The 11659-nt window shown below is 38.5% G+C and overlaps 1 protein-coding gene across 1 annotated transcript; it reads right to left on the reverse strand.

Moving 5' to 3' along the window:
• Positions 1–896: 896 nt before the first annotated feature.
• Positions 897–10268, reverse strand: C9H5orf46 (chromosome 9 C5orf46 homolog). Its single transcript, XM_061149450.1, has 3 exons — positions 10199–10268; positions 5147–5294; positions 897–945 (listed from the first exon to the last, which is right to left on the reverse strand). Exons 1-3 carry the CDS (start codon positions 10266–10268, stop codon positions 897–899), a joined length of 267 nt encoding a protein of 88 aa, XP_061005433.1.
• Between the last annotated feature and the right edge of the window lie 1391 nt (positions 10269–11659).

Raw genomic sequence — 11659 nt, forward strand, 5'->3', positions numbered from 1 at the left:
GGTTTCTTTATATATCTACTTATACATATATAAATATGCCTCCCAGAGACGTATATAACTCAACTAACAAAAGGGGCAGTATATTATTTCTATGCACACCTCGAGGCATGTCTAAAATCACACAGTTTGGTCACTGTTCTCTGTTCTCCAGTGAGCTCTACTGCTTAGTGGTGGAGAACAGACTATGGACTCGCTGCTTGAGTTCAGATCACATTAATTAAGCTCCCTGAGCTTTGGTGTCCCTATTTATAAAATTTTAGAATGACCATACCTATCTTTCATAGAGAATGTTAGAATTAAATTAGGTAACACATATGTAGCACTTAGCTTAATACCTAAACCTAAACCTAAAACTAAACTAGTTCATGCTAGTTACTTATAGAATTCCTTTCCCAGGTCTAACATTTTTATATTTCAATATCCATTCTCAAGAGAGAACTGGATAAGGAACCAGCAGGTATCTCTGAACACAAACCAGACTGCTTTCATATAAATTAGAGAGCTTATTTTAGTTCTTTCCGCTGGAATTAGTTTCTGTAAATCTTATTCTCGTGAGTAACGAACTGCATGATTTCATAGGTCCTTAGACTTTAGTGCATATAAGCTCCTCCTTTCACAGGCAGAACTTGCACAAATCAGTTCCAAGCAGAGCTGGGACAAGACCAGCTCTCCTCATTTCAGTGCTTATTTGTTTCACCCCACTATTGAGCTTCTTCCCTTAAGAGAATCTTACCAAGTCTGTGACTTTGAGATAGTAAAAATACATCTATTTAAAATTATTTTTAAAAAACAATGCAAGAACAAAGCAAAAACACACACAAAAACACACCTTTTTTGCTATGTTCAGTATACTATTTTTTGGTTGTAAGTTTTTAAGTTAAAATCACCTGAGAAAGTCACTTTGATGAATGTTCTCCTTGTTTATCACCATGTTCCCAAAATTCTCTTGAAAGAAATAAAGAGAAAAAAATGAATTATGATTTAGACTGATCAGGAATGTTAAAAAGATCACTAATTTATAATATTTGAGCAATACTTTCCTTCTCCAGGTTTTCCTGTGTCGTAAAATCATAAGATCTAAGATTTCTACAGTAGCTCATATTTGACAAGTCATGCATGCATAATTATCTCTTTAATTCTGCCAAGAAATCTATTAGTTTGGTGTCTAGTCTTATCTAAACTCTATCAAGATAGATATTTTGATCTATTTGTTTCATAATACATCCCCAATACCTAGAACAATACCTGTCATATAGTATGAATTAATAAATATTTGTTGAATAGGTAAGTGATGATTTTTAATCTTTTTACATATGAAAAGACTTCTGAAGCTCATAGATATCAAACAACCTGTTCAAGTCACATGGCTGGTAAATTGCAAAGCAGAGTCTAAAACTTGGGTCTCCAGAAGCATGAATTAATGCCGGAGGTTTCTATACTGTTTAAGGATTGGCTGTGGGGTAGCTGTTGAGAAGGTAAAAGAAAAAAAATAGGGTCTATGAGGATATTCTCGTCTGGTGGAGAAAACAGATGCATTCAGAGACAAATAATTTAAAACAGTGAGGTAAGAAAAGACGTATGCCTTCGTAGGAATTTGCCTTCCTGCAAAGGCATTATGAAATCCCAGTGTCTGAATATCTGAATTTTCTAATAGTAGGGGTCTGTGGCGTCTTCACAGAGCTTGTCTTTGGACTGGATTTTACAAAATGATTAGACTTAGCAGGTGAACAGAGTATAGCTGGGGTTTGAAGGTGAGGTACTGACGACAGAAAATCCTGTGCAAAGATAACTGGAGATTTAAACAAACATTATCTGTTCTGAAACAGAAATTACTTGTCACTGGGGCATCAGGTGTTTGGCTTCAGAAGTGAGAGATTTGACTGAAAGATATATTGGCATCAGGGAAGGCCCTTTAGCATCAGCTGATGCATTTGCTGTGATTTTGCAGGCAGCGGAAGTTCACTGAAAGGGTTTCAAGCATGGCAGTGATAGCATCAAATTTGTAGATAGGTAGAGGATGGGTTGGAGTGGGCAGAGACTGAAGCAGTGTAACTAATGATAGATCCATTGAGGAGAGCTCTGGAAAGAGACAATGACGGACTCAACTAGCCCTACTAGTCAGTGGAGTTGAAGAAAAGGAATGGTATAGGAAGAAAAGCTTGTTGTTTAGTCACTAAGTTGTGTCCAACTCTTTTCAACCCCATGGACTATAGCCCACCAGGCTCCTCTGTCCATGGGATTTCCCAGGCAAGAATACTGGATTGGGTTGCCATTTCTTTCTCCATGAGATCTTCCCGACCCAGGGATTGAACCTGCATCTCCTGCATTGGCAGGTGAATTCTTTACTGCTTAGCCACCCGGGAAGCCCTAAGAAAAACTTAGAAAATTTAGCAACTAGATGGAAGTGGTGATGAGCAGGAAGAACCAAAGAAGACCTGAGGTGTCTAGATTCTGCATAGATGGAAATGTGATTTGCTGAGAGAAGGTAAAAATGAAGAGGAGCAGGTTTGTAAATGAGATGATGGGATTGGGTTTAGACCAGCTGAATTTGATGTATTGGTGAAAACCTAAATAAGGTTTTTGTAGCAACCCATGAATTGTTACATTCTGTAGCTCAGGGAAAAGAATAGACATCTGTATTAGGAACACATCAGACTGTAAGTAATATTCCTAATGTGGAAGCTGGGAGGTGAAAAATCAGGGAGGCTCTACATTTGGAACCTTGAGTAGCAATGACATTTAAGGGAAAGATGCATTAAAAGTCAAATAGAAAGAATAAGAAAGAAAGGCTTGTGGTAGGGAGAGAACAAGGAAAATGTTGTGTCATGGAAACCTGGGGGTCAGGGTGAAATTCACAAGAATTGGAGGCTTCTCAAAGGGCCAGAGGAATTAAGAATATGGATATTTTTAGATCAGTGGTGACCAGAATGCAGTTCATACAGCTCTTAAGTTTACCCAGAGGATAAGTGGAGGGAGTGAGATGGTCTATTCACTGTCCTGAAAGCACATACCCAGCATTTTTTACGTGATTGACATGGTATGTAGGCATCATATACACAGGAGTAAACAAAGCAAAACTTCTATCTTTATGAGGTTCCATCATTCTTGTCATTCTCTCTTCTAATCAAATCTCATCAAGTCCTTTAAGACCCAAAGTACACCTTGCTTTTGCCAGAAACACTCCCCTAAGCATCCTTGCCCAGTGCCAGCTCCTTTCCTTAGACCCTTCACTGAGAGGGTTGACTGACATTTACCTAAACATTTTAGTTATCACTAGATATGCTCATGTCATCTTATACAATAAGGACTGCAATTTCTTTGAGGAGACTTCTAGACTTATAGTCTAGTTTTTTTCCTTCACAATTCCTCCCCCTACTTTCCTAAGCATACATTAAGTTCTTAGGTATAGTTCTTGAGGGTCTCTTCCCACTCCCCATCCTCTGCCATATTTATGGTATTTTCTTTTTTTTAATGTTATTTTCTTGGACAGAGGGAGGGCAGTTAGATGTGTTCTCTTGACCAAGGACTGCTGTATCTTCAATGAAGATCCCTCAAGTTTGAGTTAACAGAGAAAACAAGTGCTATTTTATAATATATATATATATATATATATATATATATGGAATTTCCCAGGGAAGGAATAAAAGGAATTATTATTGTTCTGATTCTTTGCACTGCTATTGTTATGATTTATAACAATCTGTATTCAACTGGAGTCTAATCTGTACTTTGTAGATGAAGAGTGTTGCTATTATTCTTTTCCTTGTCAGTTTTTTCCTTGTTTACATGAACAGTCGTGGGAACTCAACAGTTGCAAAAGCATCCATGATAGGAAAAATGAAAACACAAAATAAACACCTTTAAGTTTTAACAGTTTGTTCTTGATTGTATGCAGATTCCTCCCCATTCACCTGATTGTAATATATCAATTTAAGCAGATTGGGCATTACAAAATGGCCCCTGATCACTTCTATACAGAAGTGGCCCTTAATCTGTCACTGGTTATAGACTATTTTGAGAATCTTATAAAGTCAGAAGCACTGTCCCTAGAAAAATACAAAGATTCACAGCTACACAAAATGTGAACATAAATTTAAAGGTGATGTGCACCTTTAAGACCCAGCCATGTAGCTCAGAGCATCCAATCAATGGTTAATTAATATTAGAATAACCTGAAAGGTTGTTAAAATGCGAGCCTGCAGCTTTGCCCCAGGAAGGTGCAACATGGGATGAAGGGGTGCGCGTTTTATAGAGTTCTCCAGTAGATTCTTAAGCAGGTAAGTAATGGTCTGTACTTTGTCAAACTCTGCTTAGGGTGTTGTAAAGAGAGAATTAGAGAGCAGAGTCTCAGAGAGGTTCGCACCTAGAAATTCAGGAAAACAAATTAGACCCTGGCGAGCTGAACTGGGAGAGGTTAATGTCAGGAGAATGAAGAACAGGGTGAAGTAGATAGAGAAACCAGAGCTATGTAAATCTGGGTAGGATGTATTAGGAGTTGGGCACAGGAGCTTGGAAGCAGGTTGAAAATCACAGGAAGATTCTGGGCTGTGGAATTTGCCAGCAAGGCAGTCTCTCAAGATCAAGGCAAACCGTCCCTCCTAAGAGAGGTTCTCTAGGTTGCCTTGAAGGAGAGATAGTTACTGTGTTGGATAACACTCCTAAATTACTCAAACTAGAAAAATAAAGACAGAACTCCTCATACCCCTTACTACTGAGCACATCCCTACCCAGCACCTTCATCAGAGAATTACTGTGTCTGCATTGGGTGGGTCTTTTAACTTTACAGATTAGCCAACTGAGGCACACAGAGAGGGAGTCCAACCACAGATCACCCAGCAAGTAACACCTGTGTCAAGACCAGAACCTAGTTTTCTGCCTGTTGGTCTGGTGCTCTTCTTTCCCCCACTTGGTCTTGAAATAAAACATATTTTATGGATCCCCTTGTTTCATAAATTCCTTGGGAATGTTCTCACCCCCAAAGAGTTTAGGGAAGTCCATGTAGATGCAAATATATGTTAAGGTAGGCAATGTTTCAATTAAAACAGTACATTGGCATGCATGTAATTTTGTTTCTCATTCATTTTAATGCAATGTGGTCATTACCAACAGCCAACCGGACAAAAGCAAGGTTTGTCTCAGTGCTTACGTGCTCCTCGTCATGGAGCGGAGGATGAACTCCACCGCATTCTCAATAATCTCCGAGCCCAAAAGGTTTAGGAATTTTGGGATCTCTGGCTCTGAATTTTTGCCTGAGTCATGTGGCTGCTCATCTGGCTTGCCCTCTGGTTTGTCATCTGAAAAACAAAATGGAATCTCAGGGTTGATTCTCAGCAAAAAGATAAGGAAGTTTCTTTCATTGTAAGGAATCCTAGGGCCCTTTATAACCCCACCCCCAATTATATAACCTCATATAATTATATTTATGGCACATCTAATGCCTGCCTATTGTCTTCATGTGCATTATGCCATTTATTCCTAAAACAAACAGACCCACAGATATTGATGCTTAAGTAGACATGGGTTCTCTTTCTGGATGAGAAAACTGAAGCTCACAGAAGTTGTTACTTGTTCAGAGTTAAAGCAACTAGTAAATGCCAGTGCTGGGACTGAAATACAGGATGCTTGGTTTTAGTGTATTTTTCTCATGTAATCTCTGGACCTCTGGAAGTGATAATGAGGAGGATGATATAATAATAGGTAGCTTTTGCTGAGCACATAGAACAGGAAATCCTGGGACAGGCAATCTATGTGCATTGTCTCATTTTATTCACCCAGCAACCCTATGAGGGAGGCAACATTATTATCCCAAGTTAAAGGTAAAGAAGTGGAAGTTGAGAGAGGTCTAGAAGGGGACCAAAGTAACAGTGTTGAAGTTGTAGAATCAGAATTCAGCACCATGTTTGTCTGGTATTAAAACCGGGTTCTAAAGTACTCTGTGATGAACTGCATAGTCTTGGACAAAAAAGGTATGAACTAACTACATGTGTGTTATAAGACTGAAAGTATTATGATGACAAAGAGAAATTCTGTTATTTGTATCCCAGCATGTGATAGTTCTGTAAATAATGATTTTGCATCTATATGTAATTTTAAGTTTGATCAGTCTTTTGGAGTGTGCAGATTTTAGCTCACTGGACTCAGAATCTGGGAACACTGGGTGACTTGCAGAAGATCTTACAAATAGCAGGAAAAGATGCGATTTTAACTCTTGCTTTTTAAAAAACAGTTTTCATTGGAGGATAATTGTTTTACAATGTGTTGGTTTCTGCCATACAACAACCTGAATCAGTCATAAGTACACATATACCCCCTCTCTCTTGAAAGTTCCTTCCATCCCCCACCCCATCCCACCTCTCTGGATGTCGCCACAGAGCACTGGGTTGAGCTCCTTGTGTTACATAGCAAGTTCCCATTAGCTATTTATTTTACATAAGGTAATGTATGTGCTTCAATATTACTCAATTCGCCCCACTCTCTCCTTCCCCTGCTGTGTCCACAAGTCTGTTCTCTACCTCTGCATCTCTATTCCTGCCCTGCAAATAGGTTCATCAATACCATTTTTCTAGATTCCATATGTATGTGTTAACATATGATATTTGTTTTTCTGTTTCTGACTTAGTTTACTGTGTACAACAGGCTCTAGATCTCTTACTTTTGATATTTATTTAATCAAGTGCCTTTTGGAATGAGGCCAAAGATCCAGAAAGTGAAGTTGGTGACATGCAAGGTCCCTTGGTGGATTTGGCTTTGCTCAGTGGTCTAACAGATTCAGGAGATTAAAAGCAATGCAGAGAGGCATTTAGAAGGTACGAATGGCCTCCCCTTTGGACCCTGGTGTCAGGATGAAGTAGAACCCTTTATCTTTTGATTTAATTGTAGCCTCACAAGTAATGCTAGCAGATTTGGTAAACAAAAACACAGATGCCCACTTAAAACTGAATGTCAGATAAACAACAATACGTTTTTAGTATAAGAATGACCTGTGAAATATTTAGAACATATCTAACCTAAAATAGAAAATTGTTATTTATTGGAAATTCAACTTTAACTGGGTGCCCTATGTTTTATCTGTCAATCTTACCACATATTTTGACTCAAGAAGTCCCACCCTCTAGACAATGTACCCCATGACTCTGAATGAAGGAGATGTAACTAACTTTTGGTGCAGAGGCTATCAATTAACGAGAAGAGTTGCATTTATATCATATCCTAAAATAGAGACTCTTAGTAAAAAATATGGCTTTCAATTCTGCAAACATTTATTTTTTCTTTGCCACAAAAAAAGATTCAATAGTTTGAGACCTAAAGACAAGATCAATATACTAACCACCAAATATTTATTCAGCTGTTGGTTTTTACATTCAATATGTGTTATTGAGCCTACTATTATGTACATAGCATATGCTGCTAAAAGTTAAGGCAAAAATGGATGTATAAGGACATGATCCTTACATAAAGGGCAGGGCAGCCACAGAGACCAGAATTGCTTTGTTTTTATTACAGGAAGGGGAAGGAAAGAGAAGGCATATTTGTGATGTGTAGGTACTAGGATGTACATTCATCACTTTCCTGATCTTTATTCAATTTAGTGATAGGATTACAGTTTTATAGGAGAGAAGACAGATGCTCAGAGAAAATAAATGACTCACCTAAAGTCACAGATTTAGAAAGTGGATGAACCAGGGTTTGAATCTAATTCCCCCCCACCCCCCAAATTTCACAGAACGTGTTTCTTACATGAAATCCTGCCTTCAAGCAGTTGTTCTCTGGAGACATTTACCAGCTGCAAACTGAAATTCCTTCCATGAACAGTGAGTTCTTTTTCACCATAGATAATATACATGTTTCGATGCTGTTCTCTCAAAACATCCCACCCTTGCCTTCTCCCACAGAGTCCAAAAGTCTGTTCTGTACATCTGTGTCTCTTTTTCTGTTTTGCATATAGGGTTGTCATTACCATCTTTCTAATATTGTAAAGTAATTAGCCTCCAACTAATAAAAATAAATGATAAAAATAAAATAAAAAATAAAATCAAAGGAATATTCAAACTTGAAAAAAAAAAGTGAGTTCTTTTCTCTGGTTCCTACCTGCCTACTTGCATAACAATTTAATTTTATTATTTTTGTTGTAACTTTTTATTTTAACATGATGCTAAGTTTTCAAAATACAAGGAGCCCTGGCTTAGAGAGTGTGTGAAGATCAAATCCTTGGCTCTGCTCTTGGATTATATATAAAAGAGGTATTACAGTGTGGTGGGTGATGTTTTGAAGTCCTGTATACCTGAGTTTGATTCTTGTCTTCAGCAAAAAATTGACCATGTAACCAATGTTTAACTACGCTGCCTCTTCATTGTGTTCTTGTCAAGATGGAAGGATACTTGATATATCTTTGTTTATCATATATATGTGTATATATTCCTGGAGTGGGTAGCCATTCCCTTCTCTAGGGGATCTTCCCAACCCAGGGATCAAAATGGGTCTCTGGCATTGCAGGCAGATTCTTTACCATCTGAGCCACTAGGGAAGCCCAAATAGAAGCTACCCCATTTTATATTTGAAAGGAGAAAATGTTCAACTATTGGCTTTGATAATTTTTTTCTGGTATGTCAAATTTCTTAATTTTTATTATTTTCCAAATTTTTCAAATTTCTTAATATTTTAGCAGCATTTATTTACATTAATACCTAATTGTTTTTCTTAGTATAATCATAAAGTTCTGAGAAACAATAATGCTGATATTTCTATAGTTTTTGTAGCTTATAAAGTGATTACAAAAGCATGTTCATTTCACCTGGTGAAGTTGATAAGTATCCTATTTTATAGATGAGGAAACTGAGGTTCAAAGCAGTGAACTGTTTTAACCAGTTTCAGTGTTCATGAGAGACAGACCTGGGACTGGTCTCTAGGATATAAATCTCACTTTTCGCTTTATCACAGTGATTACTTAGGGGTAGATGGACACAGTGGGCTTCCCAGGTGACTCGGTGGTAAAGAATCTTCCTGCAATGCAGGAGACATGGGTTCAATTCCTGGGTCAAGAAGACTCCCTGGAGAAGGAAATGGCAACCCATTCCAGTATTCTTGTCTGGGAAATCCCATGGACAGAGGAGCCTGGCGGGCTACAGTCCATGGGGTTGGGAAGAGTCAGACATGCCTTAGTGAGTAAAACCAAAACCAAAGAACCAGATGGACACAGTAATCTCTGAGGCTCCCCCTGCCATAGCTCTGTTGGAGTGTCTGCCCACATATTGTACCAGTGGACAGTGGGTGACCGAGGTTGTGAGTTCTGCCAAATTATATTTAGAATAGCTCAGAAGGTTCTATTACTAATTAGCACTGTCTGTATTTTCTGACCTGTCATTCTGAATGGAGACAGATTAAGAGCTCATTGTCTTCTGTAGACCAAAAATTAATTAATGAGACTTCTGCAAGCTGCCTTGTGGTCCTCTGTGTGCTTAAAACAGACATGAAAGAAGTAGATGCTTTATAATAGAAAGAATCTAAAGACTTGGGTTTCAGTCCCAGATGTGCCACTTCTGCCTGTGTCAATGCTCAAGTAACTTTCCCTCTGCAAGCCTGGTTTATTCACCTGCAAAAAGGGAAATGATAAAACTGTGCATGTTTACTTAAAAGGATTATGAGAATCAAATGAGATAATATGTAACAATAATGGTTAATGTTGGTATTTATTATGGAACGGAATGTTTTATCTTTAATTTTCATGACAGCTAAATGAGAAAGTTAACTACTGATACTCCCTTTTAAGTGTGAGGCCCATAGAGATTAAACAGTGTTCCTGAGTCACATTTCTGATTAGTGGTGGAGCCAGGCCCAGGAGTCTTATTCTAGACTCTTCACTTTTGAATATTATTAGTTACAGTCATTAAAAAAAATGCCCCCAGCTTTCAAGGAATTTATAGTATAATAGTGTCACTATATCATGTGAGGATATAAGAAAAAAAATCATTCTAAACTTCATACATTCACTGAGGATAGAGGCTGTAACTGAAGCACATTTGAATAAAAATCCTACTTGCTTTTTGTTAAATCTGCCTCTGTCTCCCAGGCCAGTCAGTGCTCTTTCTGCTGTGCCCTAAGTTCCCCTCATTCCTCTGCATGTTCCAGATCAGTGCCGCTGACTGCCTGCGGTCATGGCTAACTACTGCACAAGGCATGAGCTGAGACTTAAAGTACTTACCAGCCTGGCAAGTCAGGATTAAGACAAGCAGTCCCCAGACAATTGTCAGCCGAAGCACCGAGACAGCCATGTTTGTAGCAGTGGGTATCAATGCAGATAAATTGTTCAGATGCACCTGAAGTCTTGCTCCATTTATATGGCATTTATAGCTGACATCATCTGCTATGGTATTTAGGTTGTTGCATAAGATATCAGTACAGCTTGCTTTTGAATCTCTACAAATGGGCCCTGCCCTATCTTTCAAACCAAGAGTTTTACAGATAGGAAAAGAAAAACCCTCTTGGTATTTTTAATGTGTGTTTTATAAATGACACTGCAATCATTCTTTTGCAGTTATTTCCATGCCAGGGTTGACAATTAGGTGAGGATTAGGCAGAATTGCTTTTCAGTGCCAAAGAACAAGCAACAAACCAGTCAGTAAGGTGTGCCTACTCGCCTCCCTGTATGCTCTGCTCCCTTCCTTGCTCTGAGCTGGTGACTTGTCCCCACCTGGGCTTGCCCATTCACACCCACATGCTCTGCTCATGACCTTTGTTTTTCCTGCATATGTTATCATCCCTATTATCTCCCCTTGCTGCGTCCCCACTTATTCCTTAAGCTCAGGTTCAAATGCCCCCTCTGCAGAACCTCCATCATGGCCATTGCATCCCACTCCAGATAGTTGCTCCATCACCTGCCATATATCCTCCTTGACCAGTTATTTGGGAACTAAGTATTTTAATAGTTCTCTTCTCCTTTAGCCTATAGATCTTTTAAAGGCAGGTACTTTATTCACTTTTGAATCCTCAAGGAGCCTAGCATAGTGCTTGGCATTAGTCTCGGCTTTCACTTCACTTCCCTGGGAACATTGTTCTGGTTCTCTGGGGAAGGGCTAAGTGTTCTTTTTATGTACCTAATAGGCACCTGCTTAAATATCTCCACAAATTGGCTATAGGTTCCTTGAGGACAAGTTTATCTTTTTCAGAATTTATATATATATATATATATATATATATATATATTACTCAAGGCCTATGGCAGACATTAAAAAAGAGAAAAAAATTAAATTACAGCACTCACTGAAAGGTAATACTGGGTTTGACATGCTGTTATGTAAAATATCCTTCCTTTTGGATACAGACATTCAAGAAGACACAATTTGGTTCGAGTCTAGGTGATACTGCTTATCCTGAGGAATGATGTAATAAAACAGTTACCTGGAATAAGGATTTAGGGATGGTCCCTAAACTTACATATTGACCAAAACTTGTACATTGTGAATGTCAGAGGATCATTTTAATAAATGGTGAAATTAACCAAGCTACAGAAATAGGCATTTCTGGTGTCACAGGGCCTAGGCTAGGTCCTCTTACTCTCAGTTTAGTACTTGAAAGCCATCAAGAAGCTCTGCTTGGATGCTCTCAGGCCTCTCCAACCTATCCTCTGGTTTGGTCTCTCCTATAGAGAGGGTTGTGATCTGGA

The sequence above is a fragment of the Dama dama genome, chromosome 9 (genome assembly GCF_033118175.1).
Source record: "Dama dama isolate Ldn47 chromosome 9, ASM3311817v1, whole genome shotgun sequence".
Lineage (NCBI taxonomy): Eukaryota > Metazoa > Chordata > Mammalia > Artiodactyla > Cervidae > Dama > Dama dama.